At 46.3% G+C, this 18,134-nt stretch overlaps 1 protein-coding gene across 3 annotated transcripts in view; it reads right to left on the reverse strand.

The window, feature by feature from the left end:
- Positions 1-4,805: 4,805 nt before the first annotated feature.
- Positions 4,806-18,134, reverse strand: part of PBX3 (PBX homeobox 3) — a 217,200-nt gene continuing 203,871 nt past the window's right edge. For 2 of the 3 annotated variants that reach the window (XM_059141024.1, XM_059141026.1), the window contains 4 exons: positions 11,420-11,585; positions 10,041-10,153; positions 9,128-9,217; positions 4,806-6,355 (listed from right to left, as the gene is read on the reverse strand). In XM_059141024.1, coding sequence (XP_058997007.1) covers positions 6,263-6,355; positions 9,128-9,217; positions 10,041-10,153; positions 11,420-11,585 — 462 coding nt within the window. In that variant the 3' untranslated portion in view covers positions 4,806-6,262. The remainder of the gene's footprint in view (positions 6,356-9,127; positions 9,218-10,040; positions 10,154-11,419; positions 11,586-18,134) is intronic. The other variant, XM_059141025.1, reaches the window with a different exon arrangement.

Consider the following 18,134-nt stretch of genomic DNA (forward strand, 5'->3'; position numbering starts at 1 on the left):
ATGTTTTAAATCATAAGTTTCATTCGGTGAGAGCCATGCACAGCAATAAGCCCGTTTTAAAATATTAATGAATAAACAATATTTCTCTATTGAAATATAACATGCTTCTTTGAACAATGGACCACCAGTAATAAATCAAAACCAGGAGAAAATTGCATTTCATATTTAATACAAGTTGAACTCTGCCTTTTTATAAATGATATCTTTTTTGTTTAATTGGCGTCAGTTCAGATCTAGCAGATTGCTAATAAAATTCTGGATTTCCATATTTAATGATGCGTACACTTTCTGCTGAAATTTTACCAGGAAAAAGGAATCAGCCTTTTATTATCTCCTGAGATGGCGGTGAGAGGTGAGGCCAAGGCCTCTGTCCAGGCTTGAGAAGAGGGGGGTGGGCGGAGCAGAGGGGGTGGGTTGAAGAGGCTGGGCCTCTCCTAGGGACCCCATGTGGCAGCTGACATCCCCTGACGACCCTTCTGCTGACTGGAAGTAGTCATTCCAACCAGAAGGGCCAGAGACTGGTGTCCCCTTCTGATCGGGGGCACTGTCATAATAACAACAGAAAGAAGAGAAGCCACTCTATCCCAATTGCCACGCGTGCATCAGCTCATTAATCTTTATGCCAGCCCTAGGAGGAAGGGAGGAACAACATCTCCCCATTTTACAGGTGAGGAAATCGAGGCCACGCAGTAGAGTGAGGAGGTGCTGTGCCCATGGTCACACACAGCGGGTAAGTGGCAGAATTTAGGCTGACCCCGGGGCCCCAGCTCTTCATACAACAACACGCTGCCTTGAAGGACATGCATGATCTTGGGTCTCAGAAGACCTCGGTTTTATCCACAGTGAGTCAAGTGGGACAGTGGCTGGAATGTGAGTACAAGTCACAGGACCGGATAGGAAAGAAGGACAGCTGGCCACGGCCTCTGGTCCCCGCAGGGCCCTTTGCTGCACCAGCCAGCTCCATCTTCCCGTCAATGCTGGGAGGCAGGTGCTTGACAGCTAAGGAAACTGAGGCACAGGGAGGTTGCACAACTTGCTCAAGGACACGCAGCCGGTATGAGGCAGAGCCGGACTCAATGACAGGCAGTTTTCACTCGGAGCCCATGTTCATGGATGCTCAGCCCTAGGGGCTTTCCTAGCCATGGGGCCACATTGAACCCCCCGGCACCCATTTCCGTCCCTGTGACGGGGCCAGGAGCCGCTGGGCTGTGAGGTGTAGCTCCTGGCAGTGCACCTGGCGGGACGCAGCTGGAAGCAGGCTCCGTGCATATCGGCTGAGTCTGTGACAGTGGAGGTCTCGGAGCTGAGAGGTGGTTGGGTCCCCAGGTCCAGCGGGGAGGAAATGCTGGCCATTTGTTGTCCTGAGGGGCTTGTGAACTCAGTAGTCTTCCTGAAGGTGTCCCTGGGATCCCAAGTTGCTGGGGACAGGAGCCCATGGCTCTGATGGGGGTGGTGGTACGCCTGAGGAGGTCTCTACTCAGGTCCCAAGTCAGGCTCACCAACAGTGACTGTCCTTTGTGTTAGAAAGAGACACTTTGATAAGCCAGTCAGGCACAAAGCATTAAAAATGGGAGTTTTGGCTTCAGACTCACGCAGGCTCATGTTCCGGCTCTGTGTGTCTTTGGCCAAGTGGCTTCAGTTTCCGTGTCTATAAAGCGGAGGTGATAACAGGTCGTGTTCACGAGGCTGCTGTGAGGGTTTGGAGAGTGAGCCTGGGGAGGCAGCGAGCAAGCATCCTTGTGGCTTCTCTGACAGTTCTGCTCACTGTGCCCCCTGCTCTCTGCACAGACTTGTCCCTGGCCTGGTCTGCCCTTCCCTGAAGCTTCCCCTCTAACCCCCATGCTTGTCCTAATCCTCTCTTCCTGAGGTCCCTACCTGGACGTCTAGAAGGGGCTGCAGAGCCTGGCTCTGTCAGAGGGCGCAGAGGTCTGGGTTCAGCCTTAAAGGACGGGCATTCATCAGGGACACAGTAGGGGAACAACGTCCCAAGAAGAGAGAACAAGGAAACTCAGGCTCAAGAGGTGACATCCCATGTCCAAGGTCACACAGATGGCGGGAGGCAGAGCCAGGAGTCAGGAGGCAGAGCCAGGGTGGGCTTGGAGATCTGCTCACACTGAATGGCTGGTGGGCAGTGGGCACAGTGGCCAGGGGCTGGAGCTAAGGGCACAGCGCCTGGGACCTGCACTCACCCACGGGGCCCAGGTCGGACTCTGCCCGTAACAAAGTACATGCAGGACACGTGCCCCAGGCTCTGTGCTCAGCTCTTCTCATTCATCATGACAGCTGCCCTCCCAAGTCCACTTGCCTCCATTAGTTACGGTGCCAGGCCCGGCCAAGCCCCAATACGTGGCTCTTCCTGTCCCTTGTGCCCAAGCCTGTGACCCGTAGACATGGACAGGACCACACGGAGCCTGAGACACACATACTCAGGTGGCCTGGGCAATAGAGGCATGGGTGGGACACTTGCAAGCTCTGATGGGTGACGGGGGATGACTCTCCTTGTCCCCCAGAAGGGAACGGTGGCCCAGGTTGGTGGCCCAGGTGCACAGGAGCCCCTCTTCAGTCCAGCAAGTGGCTGCTGGGAGGGGCCACCTCCAGCTCTGTGGGAGATCATGGACAGGTGGTGTTACCTCTTGGAGTCTCAGAGTCCGAGCACGTGGGGCTCTGTGGGCATTAAATAAGATGCTATACAGAAAGCACCTGGCCCAGGGCTGGTCCGCAGGAGGTACTCAAGAAATCGCAGCTGTCAGCCCCAAGAAGGCACCTTGCTCCTGGCACCAATGCACATTTCACACGTAAAACACCACTGCGCGTGGGAGACTCGTCCACACCAGAAGGGCGTTGCTCTGGAACACTGCCTCTCCTACCTCCGCTTCTGGCTAGGGAACGGCACAGGCTGCTGCCCAGTGCGGGGTTATAGGGTAGTTCTAACCTAGTCTGCACGGCCACACTGCTCATGCGCAGCTGTGCACGGGGCTGATCCTTGTGCCACATTAGCTGCTCATTTAGGTTCCAGAAACTCTCGAACATACATGTAGGCGCCCCTGAGCCCACCTGTGCCCGTGTGCATCTGACTGTATTATATGCATGGACAGGCCCCTTAGCCTCTCATGGGGTGTGAGTTTCTGTGACTGATGGCTCTTATTTCCTTTGATCTTGTGAATGGGTTGTGGGATCCTCATTTCTCGACTCTTGGGGTTCAGAAATCCACCAACCTTTCCAATACCTGCATGAGTGTTTGCTATCTGAACCAGGCCCAGGCCCAGGGTCTTGGCTTCTCAAGGGCTGGGGCCTGATTTCATTCATCTCTGGGTCCAACCCTTAACCCATTGCTTGACCAAGAAAAGGTGATCTGATGAAAATCCATGAGATGAATATATTTCACCCAATCTGGAGTGAAACATAAGCAGCTTGAGGCCCACGCCATGCCCCAGTTTCCTTCCCTATGAAGTGAGGATGCTTCTGTCCCCCTAGAGAAGAGCAGAGAGGAAACGTGAGGGTTCCCTACCCAGGACGTGGGAAAGAGACTGGGATCTTAATCCAGGCCTCCCCAGAATAAAGCCTCAGGCTCACCGATCTTCCTTCAAGGGCCATTCGTCTGCTCGAGAACCTCCGACAAGCGCTGATATGTGCCTCTCTCAACCGGCTGGCCTGACATGAAAGCTGAGATACACTTCTTAGGAAGTGTGTGTTTCTGGATATTAAAGAAGACGTATTTGCGTGCACAAGTGTCAGATTTCCACAGGATATTTTTGCAAAACCACATAGCCTGGAGATTGTTTTATGTACAAAGATAAGAAAGCCTGACCCATAAGCTAATTGAATCATGCAAATAACTACTTAGCCACAGGAGAGATTCCTACAGGCAGGCTGAGAGCCCACGTGAAGGACAGCTTTGGAGGGCGATCTATTTTGTAAAGTTTACTCTCGCGGTATAACTGCCTCAAGATTAATGGGAACGGTGGCCCTAGACCTTGTTTTGCTTGGCTCTACCAACTGAAATAGTAAAAGTTGTATTTATCATAGACAATTTGCTGCAGCTGATTAACATTAATCTGATTTCCTGTGAGTCAATTTCCTTGAGATATAGTAAACAGGCCAATTACCTGCTCTCCACTTCTTTTACGGTAAAGATTTAGATATTCGCGACAGAGGTGTATGTAAATATATGGGACTCCTGGCTATTTTAGTAAAACAAAAACAATGCTTAATCTAAGTAAAGTCTTTCTTGTTGGTCTAACATTTCATCAGTCTAGAATTTTAAAGGGTATACTTAGAGAGGGTGTGAAGCTTTGGGGTCTTTTTTCAGTAGCTATCTGAGGCTCACTCGTATCGGAGGAACTCTTACTTGTTCTTAACTGGTATCTCACGGAAGCCCTGAAATGAAGTGAAGGTGACGAGACTGGTTATTCTTTTAATAAGTGACAGAAAAGGTCTTTCCATCAAACAAGTGCCAGGGGCATCGTCAGGTCAGGAGAATGTGAGCTCCTGGGTTCAAAGCGTGGCCCCTTGTTGTCCCAACTCTGTGACTTTGCGGCATTCGCGTGACTTTAATGAGCTTTACTTTCCTAATCTCTGTCAGTGGGACCAAGAGCTTCCTTGGGGCATTCTTAAAACGCAGGGATCAGGGGAGGACATGCCACAGCGGTCCAGGAGCCGGTCAGGAGAGCCAGAGAGAGCCGTCGGTCGGCAAGGGCTCGTCCTCCAGTCCCTGTTTCCCCGTCATTTCCAAGTCCCTCGGTGACCGGGGCAGCTTGACACGCCCTGGCCCGCTCCCATGGCGGTGGAGTTAAGACATTGCAACATTTAATCATGAAAGCAAAAAGTTTATTCATGTTTGAAACTACATAGAGCTACCACGAGGAAGACTTTTTCAATCCAGGGTGTAATCCAGTTAGAAAGGAACACGAAACATTTTTAATACATTAGAATCACCGCCACAAATTATTTTCATGACTCAATCAGTTTCAGAATCGCATACAATACAAAAAGAGAGGAAGGAGAGGGGCCCCAGCGCGCAGGGTCAAGTGTACGGTACCGAATACTGGACTCCGAATGCATCACGATCGGCGCCGCTTTTTTTTTCTTTTTTTCTTTTTTGCATGGATTAGTAACAAGATGAAGGACATTCAAAATGCTTTCTCAGTATTTACAACAGTTCTACTGATCCCGTGTTCATTGAAGACCCAATGTTTCCACTCTCGGTTTTTTAAAGGTTGCAAATGCAACCCTGATTTTTTTTTTCTTTTAAAAGATTACAATGTACAATTACATTTTATGAAGGGAAACAAAGAGTTAATTACAAGATGCAAAAAGGTAAGAAAGAGACGAACTACAGCGTGAGTATTGTTCAGAGGTAGTAAGTGAGCACTCTAAGCTACAGAACATGTTGAAATTCTATTGGTTTGTATGAGTTCGCATGAGGTAATCAAGCTGTGTTTTGATTGGTGAGATGTATAAATACTCTTTTGCTACACTATATACAACACTCCAGAGAGCAGGGCCCTTGCCGATGCCCAGAGGACGGAGCAAACCTTGACAAGCCCGTGCAGCACCCAGCGCACACCGTACAACCCCAGACAGATCTCGTGTTCACCTCTATCAGCAGCAAGCATCTTCATCCCCCAGAACAATCTGGATCCATAATTTAATTACCGAGCAGACTCTGGGCACTGGTGCTTCCAGAGAGAGAAAAGATGCTACCAGTCTCTGATCTAATTATAACATAAGAGATCGAAACACAAACGTGACCAGGAAGATTCTTAAACAAACCATCGTTAACAGAGATAGCCAAACAGCTCCTTTATTCCAACCCCATTAGCGATATGAAAGAAAGACAATCAAAGTCTGCGATGGAAATATGCGAGAAAGTCAATTTAGGTGAGGTGAATCTTTGCATCTGCTTTAACGATTGAGGTTTAGCATATATTGTACTTTTTACCCTTAAGGCCAAGTAATTGGCAACTGTGAGACCATTAATGTAAAATATCGATAATAAATTATGATAAAATAGCTACAGGACTGTCAACAATGTTAAATCTTGGCCTAATTGGATAAAGTGCTTTTTTAACATTGTGTGTTTTTAAGTATAAATACAAATGATTATGATTCCTTAAAAAACTGATTTACCAAGTTCTCTAATAAGACAAGGTTTTACAGTAAAGCTGTAGACGGTGGGCTACAAAAACGCTTTCCTTTTCCTCCTATTGCTCTGAATGCACTTATCGAGGCATGTCAGCTCAGGGAAAAGTGTTGCCGGAAATTAGTTAGAGGTATCCGAGTGCACGCTTCCTGGGCCTTCTGTAGGGGAAGTCACAGAAGATGGAGTTGTTGCGTCCTGCCAGCCTCCATTAGCCTGAAAGGAGAAACACAGTTCAACGGGTGCACGTCTCCAGATTAATTCTCCTCCCCAATTTCAAATACCCAGATGACAACGTGAGAGCAAAGCTACATTAGCAAAATGTATTTTCTAAACCCACTTTGGCAGGAGTTTGAAGCATGTGTTAAAGTGGGATTAAATGCATGTAAAACAAATCCATCCCACCAAGTAAAGTCTTGGCAATAAATCAGCTCGCTGAAGGAGGGCCTCCGCGAGCCTCAAGCGGGCGTGCGGCTTGGCCTCTGATTGGCTGTAAAAAATAAAGTGACTCGGAGAGACATCTTTTCGCAAGAGAGCAGTGGAGAAGCTCGAAGCGGTGCCTCCACCAGACCTTGGGCTCCACGAAGTATAAACTTCAGCCCGGCTTAATCCTCGTTTCCATAGAGAAGTTGCCCCCCTCCCCTTGCCACGCACGCCTGACAGCCAGCTACTGTAACCCTTGGAAAATGAAGGCCAGAATTTCCCTCCAAATAGCATCTTCCGGAATGAAAATGCATGAACTGCGGAGGGGCCCACTATTCAAATCTGTATTCCAATTATCTCTAACTGGGGCGCCTCTCCGGGAGGTTGCTCCGGCTGCTCACGTGCCGCTGGCCCTTCCTGCCTCGGACCTGCGTCGCCGTAACAGTGCTCAGAAACAAATTCGCCTTCTGTCTCGGCCCATAGAGGCAATTGCTGAAATCAATGTCTGATCAGATTTCTGCTGTGGCAGACAGCTTGTCGCTACATATTTTTATGTCAGTCAAGAAGAGGGAGGTGCTGGGCTCGTGAGTTGGGGAACACTGAGTGGAAGTGACGGGGCGGGCCTTTCCGGAGAGAAGGCGGCGAGGGGGAGCGGGCTGCCACCCAGTGCCTGCGGCTCAGACCCGCCTCCCGCGGTGCTGTCCCCAGACCCGGACCTCCCGCGCCAGTGTTGGGTGGGTCACGAGGCCCCCCTGCTTCTTTCGCCTCCGTCCGCACCTTCTTCCTTGAGTCCGCCTAAAAAGGCTTCTTTGAGGCCTGTGCCACTGGGCCCGGAGAGAACTCCCCCCGGGGTCCCCGCCCAGCCTGCGGCCGGCTTCTGGGTGAGCCCTGTGCTCAGTGGTCCCGCGCCTTTCTCCCAGGATCAGTGTTCTTGGAGAGCGGCCTGTCTTCTGATCGCACCCTGCTGCACGGAAGGCACCTTTCCTGCCTCCAGGCGCAAGAGAAAGGGAGGGGAGGCGCAAACGAGGAGGCAGAAAGGAGCAGAGCCAAAGGGAAAAGGATTTGCCGGGCTGGAGGCCTCTCAGATTCCAGCCAGGAAAAAGGTAACTCCAAGGCGACGCGTTTCTGAAGCCTCGGTTGTGCCGGCTGGACGGTGACACGCGCACGTGTGTTGGTGGGACTCTAAGCCATCCTCTTCTCTATCTAAACGGTAAGCCGTTTTTGCCCCTCAGGTATGAAAATCTACTTAGAAAAAGAAAAACTCTTACACAGATACAAGTCTGAAGATATTCCATCTGAAGTAAACATCATTCCTCTTTTATCCAAATTTATAAACAACAAATGTACAATATTTTTACCCAGCGTGGCAGCTGGAGGAGAGGTTGTCAGCAAGCATTCTTTTTTTCAAAATAAATTAATCCTTCCTCTGGTGGTTTGAGATTATGCAGTGTATTATACAACAGCGCCTTATCAAGCCTCATCAGTGAAGATGGAATTCATGTCTCTAAAATGCTGCAGGCAATCACAGTTTCATATTTTATCATGTTGATAAGGATATCGCACATTCTCTGAAGCATTTCAAAACACTTAAATGAAAAAGGAGAAATGCAACTAAAAGGCTTTTTATATGGTTTGTTGTGGGTTATTATGAGTTATTTATAAACCCAAAAAGAAAGATTTGACATTTCAAATGTAAAAGATTTGAGTATTTAATGGTCCTTTCTTCCCTTTACAATTGAACATCCTCAATCACTTTTTCAATCATTAATATTTACTCTCACAGCAAGCGAAGGCCCTAAAAAGGGAGAATTTTGTCCACTTTCCTCCTGACTCTACCACCATGCTTTGCGCAGTTCGTTTCCTCCTGAGGTCTGGAATCCCAGGTTCTGTCCGCTCCTGCCTGCCCCAGCTCCAGCCTGATGCCCAAGGACCACCTCCCTACCCTGGCACCCTTTCCAGACCTGCGCATTCTGCCATTTTCCATCCATGTCGGTATAGGGTAAAAGTAAAATTTTGGTGAATTGGTTACACAAGCTAAAATGATTTCCTCCATAATGAAAAAAAAAAAAAAAGAGGCCACTAAAAGTGCCACTAAGAGTGCCGAACAAGTTTTCTATCCCACATCGACAATGTAGCCAGCTTGTTCTTAAGAACAGAATTTTTTGTTTAGTTTGGTCTGGGGCCCTCCAAGTCTGCCCCTTCATGTGGGCTTTGTGTGGGAATGTTTCCTGCTGCTTGATTTGAAGATAAATGACCTGCTTTCCACCATCTCCTTGGAACACAGCACAGCCAGTAGGAGCTGGCATCTTAACGGGCCGACATTTGAGTTCCCTATTGGTGACAGAATGCCGGCCGCCACTTGGGGCATTTGTGAGGACTTCTAAGGGCATCTGGGTAACATTAAGTGTTTGTGTTCATAAAATGAAAGTGCAGCAAAAATGCTGCCTTCCCGACCTGCGAACAAGATGAGAAGCCAAGTCAAATGGCCATTCATTTATTTATTAGTCACTGTTTACCTGACGCTGTTCCTACAGCTCTTTGAATCTGGTTCCCCAGGGTACTCACATTTAAATTATGTGGACTGTACAGTGAATTTCCTCCAAGACCATCACTGTAGCCTCCCGTCTGATTGATAACATGACGGAGGGTATCCACCTAGAAGTGAGACGAAACAAAATTCATCATCCCAAATCTATTAAAACATCATCATTTACAAAAGGAAACAATTTGAATTATGTGTGCCATGAGGGTTTAGCATCTTCAATGAAAGACAAATTTATCAATCAAATGTGACTGGCAGAATTTCAGCAATTCTTTGCATATTTAAACTTACACATCTTTGTTTTTCATGGCAGCCCAACAATAACACCTTCGTGGCAATGCAAACTTTCCATCTACATGGAAAATGCAAACTTCCCGTCTATATCTTCAACGAAATGTGCGTGGCTATGGGTGCAAACTACTTATAAATATGTATACTGGATCTCTCTCTCTCTCACACACACACACACGCATGCGCACACACGCACGCACGGGCTGCACACCCAAGCACACACACACAAGTAGTTGCTCTCGATTAAGAGAATGAGAAAATATACTTTAAGAACTCAGGGGCTTTTTAAATTCTGACTTTAAAAATTTCAGAAATTAAAGAGTGATATATTTTTAAACCACACATATGCTGGCACACACAATTTGTTGTTGCTGTTGTTACAAAAGTAAGATGCACCCAACCCTCTCCATGAGCTCAAGCCAGAGCCGAATGCATTCACAAAGTTTATCAGGTTTGAATCATCAAAAGTCACTGTTCACCTGACTTCTCGTTAAATTAAATGGTGGGGAAGATGGGTCCCATTTGGAAGCACCCAGCACAGGTTCTGCATGGATGTGCAGACCACTTCCACGGGGGGAAGAGTATGGAGTTTTGAGCCCAAACCCTACCCTGCCAGAAAGGCCCCAGTTGGGGCATTTCTCCTACCTGTGATTGCACATTGGCTCCGACTTGGGACCCTTGGTAAGAATCCCCATTCAGACTCTGCATGTTCATGAACATGTCCCCAGAATTTGGGAGGTTAAAAGAACCAGAAGAACCTGGAAAGGAAAGAGTTAAGTAGCTGAATAACAGAGAGCTACACACATAATCCTCAAAGACCTAGAGGCAGGGAGAGGAGAAAAGGTGCAGAAGGGAAAGGTTGTGTACAACATAAAGCATTTCCGGATCTAAGAAGATGGAGGGTAGCTCCAAAGAGGTAGGTCCTGCGGTTCATTTTGCAGCTAGGAAAGTCCTACCAATGGGGAAGCCCAAATAAGAAACAAAGAGGAGATGGAAGCAAATAGAAAAACACCCAGCAGCCAGCCCCAGGCCGCCCCCTTGTTTGCATTTCTCTCTAGGACTTGGCCGTTAAGTGAGTTCTTCACCGTCATAAACTGTCATGGTGGACAGTCATGCGGAGAAAAAACATTTTTCTGAAGCTCTTTCTTAGCCATATACCTTCTACCTAAATTTCATCTGTTCATGTTTCATTAAAAAGAACAGGGGGTGAGGGGTCTGGGGCGAGGGAGGTGATGGGGGAGAGGGCAGGAGAAACAAAACAAAACAAAGAAATAATAACCCTTCGCTTTCTGAACTTTAAAAGATATATTTAAAAGACCTCCTTAGAAAAGTGCCTTGAATTGCTCCCCAAGTCCATCTGCCTGGACTGGCTGCACACCGTTCACGGTTACCCAAGTTCCCTGTCATGTATAGATGTTTCTAACTCCATCACGAACGTCACGTAAAATGTGGCCCAAATGTACCACGATATTGCGGACACTGCATCCTTGTAAGAGGCACTGCACCCCTCATGGCTCATCACCTACCAAGTCAGCACAGATGCTAAAGAAATGCCAAGAAGGGCAGCAGGCTGGAGTCTGCAGCTGTGTTAGGTAGGAAGCACAGCTGTACCCCAACATTTTAGCTTCATTACGCACAGCACCAGGTCACCTTCCCACTTCTGCTATCTCCTTCATTCTTTGACAAACCACTACGGACCTTAAAATGATACATGGAAGAATATAGTTAAAATATTTATTAGTGATAGCACTCCGCATAACTGCTGAATTAAAAACCACCATGAGGTGTAAATAAAGGTTCCAGAATCTACCAGTAGCGAGTAGCACTCGTTAGGAACAGTGGGTTTATGGACTCTGGCCATCCACTTATTCGCCGGGCCCTAGAATAAGCCCTCGTTTTAATATAAATCTTCCTTTATAACTCCACTGGGTCCTCAGTAGGGCTGCTGTGTCCTGGCCTGTGGGACCGCGTTTTGTGGCACAAGGCTGCCCGAGCCAAGTAGGGAGCGAGCGGCCAGTACGCACCAGAATTTGGCGTGGTGGGCGAATTGGTCTGGTTGTTCTGAACGGCGGCGGCGACTGCGTGTGCGGCCGTCACGGCAGTCTTTGCGGCATAGAGGTTGGCTTCTTCCTGAAACTTGCCGATATTCTTCTTGTACCTGATTCGTTTGTTGCCAAACCAGTTGGATACCTACAAATCGCACGGACATAAGTGAAGGGGAAGAGAGGTCAACCTTCCAGCAATAACCATTGGATACCAAGAGGACACCTTGGGAAACACTCAGTTCTTAACTTACACCATGGTTTTCGAGGTTCGCTTTTGCTTTCTGCAAACCTTGACACTCAGAGTAACACCACTTCTTGGAGTTAGCCACAGTCACATTAAAAAGGACAGGAGCACTGTTCACAAAAAGTATTCAGTTGGTATATACCGATCGGTATTTAAGTGTTCAGGCTCCCTAAAAAGGAGCTGGAAAAAACTAAAGGGAACATTTGTTAAGTTAGGTAAATAACAAATTTTTGTGAAGGAATGACTTCTTGCTTTTGGGTCCAGAACGATTTTGGCAGTTGGACAGCAGAATCGTGTTTGGTCTGCTGAAAAGAGTAACATCAATTAATAATGGATGAACGACCCCTTTGTCTCCTGTCTTAGAAGGTTCTGTGTGTCTGCCAAAATGGCTGCTCAAGCTCGGCCAGTTACCACATGAGAAGGTCACAACTTGAAATTCAAGTAATTCCAATAAGGTCAAATGCAAATACAGGGGAGCAGCTCTGACTTCATCAGGTGGAATATACTTGTGTCTTTTACACACTACTTATGACGTCAGCCCATGCAAGTGGAAGAGCTTTCTTTCTTTCTTTTTTTTTAAAAGAATTTATTTATTCATTTGACACAGAGAGAGAGAGAGAGGTCACAAGTAGGCAGAGAGGCAGGCAGAGAGAGGAGGAAGCAGGCTCACTGCTGAGCAGAGAGCCCAATGCGGGGCTCGATCCCAGGACCCTGAGATCATGACCTGAGCTGAAGGCAGAGGCTTAACCCACTGAGCCACCCAGGTGGCCCTTGAAGAGCTTTCTAAAGAGGAACTTGGCGACAGGAAGATTTCATCACATTTCATTGACAGCAAAACTTCAGCCCAAGACTCATTGCTCATAGTTACGTGACGTGTTCAGGCACCTATAACTGAGCTAGATAAAGCAACACAACCCACACAGCAGGTTATAAAAAGGAACCCACCTGCTACATAAAAGGCTCTGAGCTCCCTTTTGCTAAAGTAACAGTTTAAAAATACTCTTTAATAATTTCTTAATAATCCGCTAAAGGGGCATACTGCTGTGGTATCAGGCTGGGTGGGTCACTGTTTTATTCTGAACAGTGATGCAGAGGCCCTGAGGAAAAATAAGGAGTCGTAGGAGCCCTCCAACCCAACTTACACCAGTGGGCATGCTTATTGACCTTCTCTGCCAAGAGTTTAATTGCCTTGGAAATAGAACTCTCATTCTTCAACCTATGGCACTCATCCTTCCAGAAGGAGCCAGAGAACCCTGGCAAGGAAGCCATGTGAGGAAGACAATGTTGGCCTTGGTTCTGCTCGCATGCTGTCTCATACTGGGGAGCGCACACATACACAGGCAGGCACACTTGCTAGGATTCCTGTGGCAACCATGAGCATAGGTTCGTCAGACAGAAATGAGCCAAAACGCATCAGGAAGTAAATATGCTAGAGATCAGGACTTCCTAGCTGCTTCTGTTCCACTATTATTCCTCCCCCTCCCCACACCCTTTATGGACTGTATATGTCACTTCCTGCCTTCGTATCAAATAGTAGTGGTTATAAGAACTATCATTCAATAACTACCTCCTATGCGCCAAGCATTACACAGAGCCCTTGGCATCCCTGGCCTGGGTGGCTGACGGAGGTGGTTATACAGCACAACACCTATCCCAAATCCAATGGCCTTTTCTCTCTCCTTCTTTGATCTTTCAGCAGTGTCTGATATGCTGCTGTGTGTGTGTGTGTGTGTGTGTGTGTGTTCTCCACAACTAAGCTCTTGGCCAAAACTCGACTCTTTTCTCTTCTCCTTGAGCAATTTTATCCATATTAATGATTTCAATCATTGTCTCTGTGTGGATGGCCCCCAGATTTCCATCTCTAGGCCTAACTTATATGAAGAATTTCGATTCTTGATTGTAAAATGTTAACATATAAATGTTTTGTGACAATCTCCAACTGAAGAGGTCTAAAATGCAATCCATGTGTCCTCTAAACCTGCACCTCCTTCTGTTTTCTCTTGTGTTTACAGCCTCTCCACCTCTAGAGACAGGGTACTTCCTATCTCACAAAGTCCCTGATTCCACCGTTGGACGATTCTAACGGATATTCAGTTCTCTATTAGGAACTAAGATCTCGTTCACTCTCACTTCTTATCATCATCCTTAGTTCCAACACCTCGATGGTGATAATATCAGGTTCTCAAACAGCCCCGGGAGACTGAACCCCACTAGGCCATTGGCCTTCTTTGCCCTCCCTTCTTTGAGCCCCATATGCTTGGGGCAGGAGCACATGAGCATCAAATAGGATGTGGCAGGGGGAGGAAAAGCCAGGAGAGTGTACAGGTGAGGAGGCAATGGGGACCGGAACCAGGCAGAGCAACGGTCATGGAGAGGGCAGCTATCACGGGGGAGGCATTGGCGGAATTTGCCAAGGACCAGCTGAAGAGGTCAAGGGAGAAGGAGAAACCAGAGATGATGCTGACGTGGAGCCCAGGCCTCCAAGAACACGGAGACAGATGCTCTGGAAGGGATTTCTGCAGCAGAAGTTAGCCTCAGTGACTCTTAGGATCCAGTCCCATACCAGAATTCTAGGACTCTAAAAACAAAAGTTTTGACTCAAAATTGAAAAAGGACCATAAAAGTATCCGTTCTGATTATGCTCGTTAAAGCGAGTTCCCTCAGACCCTACCTCATGTTTCACAAGCACATTCTCAGCTCAGGAGACAGAACGACAGAGCCGGTTCTCAAAAAGCTCCTTCAACATACGTCCCTCTAGTTTGTCTGAATAAGACCAGCAGGCCTTTGAAAGAGTTAAATATTGAATATATCTACAGTGCAAAGGGAGATATTCCTGGCTGAGAGGGAATATGGCATTTCTTAAGTATAATTAATGAAAATTCCCCAACTCTGAATTTAGCAACAAAGGCCCATCTTAGAATTCTCCTCTTCTAAACAATTCTCTGTTGGATTCTGTACTTTGTAGTTAATATTACCTTGACAATCAGAGAAGCTATAATACATTAATGAAAGCTAGCCTGGAAAATCAGATTACAGCTTTATTAACAGTTTCATAATTGAGGTATCTCTGTACCACGGAAGGGTCTCATCTCCAGATACGCAAGAATCCCGTGTTTATGCATACCCCTGGACCAATCAAACAACAGTCATCACTAATAAAGGTTTATTTAATTCTCACAGTAAAATTTTAATATCACCAGCAGCCTGGGGAAGCTTTAGCAAGTGGATTTGCTTGACATCAGATCGTTTCTATTCTGCTAGTCCCAATACTTCTTAATCTTTAATATCAAGGCAATTAAAATTAATGGCCACTCATCCAAAGCTACTGTGGGCAGTGTTTCCTTGACACCAATTGTTTGATGGGATTACCTAGAGGTTAAACTAACAAGCAAGGTTTAATTGGAAGCAATGAAAGAAGCAGTGATCATACGTTATGTTTAACCTGCATAACCACATCTAAATGAATATCTAAAAATGTTAAACTATTTCTCAAATTAAAATATGCACGCCACATTCTGAGATCACAGATTTGGGTACTGCGGCCATCAGCCATTAAGAACAGGCTGCCGCAACTAAGATCAGTGTAATTAATGCACGAATCGACACCTAAGTTCAGGAATTTCTGTCACCTTTAAAACCAGATGGGTACAATTAGTTGCAAATGAAATCTCCACCCTCACCCTGTAAGAAGCACCAAAAGCCACGGATCACATGCATCCCTCCTACACGGTTCTCACCGTGGAACCAGGCCATACACATGGGACAGTGAGCAGAGCAGAGCCTGCGCCGTCTCGGAGCTGGAATGGTCTGTGTGTTGGTTCCAGAACAGAAACGCAGGCAGGAAATTGGTGGAGAGAAAGGGAATATGCTGTCCCATGCTTCTCTTTTGAGCCATGTATCAAGGATTCATGACTCTGGACTGTGCAGAAGGCAAGGGGCCAGGTGAGATTTTAAGACCAATTAAAAATGACCAAAAAAAAGAGAGAGAATAAAAATACAAGTACATGCCTCCTTCTATTCATGGTCACAGCTCCTAGACTGTGAGCCTTTGACAATTGGGGAAATGAGTAGGGAACATTCTGCAGGCTGCTGATTTTCCGGGGCCCCTCTGCAAGGCCAAGAAGTGGCCAGAAACACTTCCGGTCTCACTGTTTACTAGAGCCATGCGTTTCCCTAACTCAATCCAGCAGCAGACTGCCAATCACTTTAAAAGGTCAAATATTTTTATATGTGGAATCTAAAAAAAGACAAGCCATAGAATTTTGGGTATGTTAATGACTTGGCCCATGGCAGTGATCTGATACTACTACCCCTTGCTATCTCCCATGCTATACTAACCAAGGAACAAGAGACCCAGACTACACAGGTCGCCCAGAATCAGACAGCAAAGTGTCATAGTTCCAGGTTTCAACACCAGGACTCCCCATCTGTTTTTTCCTTTTTAATATCAATTGGGATGTTTACTGAGTATCTGTTATGGTCAATACTGTACTTTGTGGCATGAGGAGATAAAAGAACAAATAAACATGTACCTCTACCTGCCTAGAATTTGCAATCTGATGATATAACAATGCAAGACGCTCAAAATAATTCATAAAAATGCAAGATGGTGGTGATCACACACTCAGCTGTCTCTGAAAGAAGGGACTTTGGAGGGGAGGACTAACAAGAGAGGGCCATTCCCACTGGGGAGAATGAGGCACAGCAAGGGGCACTTAGGCACAGGTACCAAGGGGTGGGTGTGCGTAAAGGCAGGGGCAGCAGGATCTGGCTTCTGGCTATGGTCCAGGACAAGGGAGAGTTTTGTTGCCAGGGGAAAGCCTAAAGAGGCGCCCTGCAAGCCATCTCACAGCTCCCTTCTGCAGGGCCTCACTAGGTGGAAAAGTAGTGGAGAGAAGACAAAGGATGAGTGTGAGATTTCTAGGAAGTCCAGTGGGGAATGGGTTCAGGTGAGGACACCTGAGGCCGGGCGAGGCAGCCTTCCCAGCAAGGTACCTGTCCTGTGTCAGTGGATGGCACACATTTTTGCTGGAATATTCCCTAAAGAAATTTTGAATAATCAGGTACCCGCTTACACATATTTTGTCCTTTGCACATTTCTGAAGTTGGTATCTACAATTTTTCATTATAAGTTTATACAGTTATAAACAGTGTTATTTCAGTTTGTCATAAATGTTGACATTTTAAAATAAAACTGTAACACTATTCTTTAAAATGTATCCAACCAAATTTAAATAGCAAAGCAATTTGATACCCACAATCCATTTCAAAAAATACATAAACTTGCTTTTCTTGAACAGTCAGAAAGTTTGCGTTCTCTTTTGTTCTCAGAAGTGTATTTCCATTACATTTCCTTTCCATAGTCTCCTAATACAAAATACGTTTATGCTCTACAAAAAAATGGAAATTGAAAATTGTTTTATTTCCTATATTATAAGGATCTACATGTTTAATACATCTTTCTGGATTAGGCTATCATTACAATTAGTCTAAAACTGATCAAAGCAATACAAAGACTTATTCCAATAAATAAAAGAACTTGTTGGGGTGCCTGGGTGGCTCAGTGGGTTAATTCGCTACCTTCGGCTCAGGTCATGATCTCAGAGTCCTGGGATCGAGTCCCGCATCGGGCTCTCTGCTCGGCAGGGAGCCTGCTTCCTCCTCTCTCTCGCTCTCTCTGCCTGCCTCTCTGCCTACTTGTGATGTCTCTCTGTCAAATAAATAAATAAATAATCTTTGAAAAAAAAATACAAGAACTTGTTTTAACCATCAAAAGTAGAGTAGTTTTTTTTTTTTTTTTAAATATCACACATATATTTCTTAATGAGAGGGGTACAGGGTTATAAAGCACTGATTGAAGGTGGTTCGGTTATCACCAGTATTTTATACAATCCCTTAGTGGGGACCAGAGAGGGTCTCACCCTTTGGGGCAATGGGCCATCATATAAGGTGGGAGATTTCTTTTCATCAAAGTGGAAAAATGGCAAGTGAGAAAGTGGAAGAGGGGAAAACCCCACACAATGCTTCCACCACAGCTGCCTTCTGAGGCTCATGGACTTTCAGAAAGAGTTTATACATGTATAAGGAAAGCTGGTCACCAGGCCCTAATACCTTCAGGCACTTACGGACCATGTATATAACCAAGTTCAAGACTGTTGTCTTAGGTGAACAGGCTAACTCTGGTTTCACTTCCACTTTTTTGTGTGAGTACAGTGCAAAGCCCTGATGGGGTGTGCTTACTAAAGACCTCTGGCTATAAAAGTGGGGCTCATTCAGGCAACCACTTTCATGTGTCACCATGACCTTTTGGAGCTAGACCAAGAACGAACTTGTCAGCTTCAGGAAATCAAAAACAGTCTGATTAAAGAAGGAAACCTAAAGAGATAGACATAGTTAAATTAATATTTAGCATAATCTGGAGAGTAAGCCAACCCTTTGAATAGGGTTGCA

Source organism: Mustela lutreola, chromosome 12, assembly GCF_030435805.1.
Source record: "Mustela lutreola isolate mMusLut2 chromosome 12, mMusLut2.pri, whole genome shotgun sequence".
NCBI lineage: Eukaryota > Metazoa > Chordata > Mammalia > Carnivora > Mustelidae > Mustela > Mustela lutreola.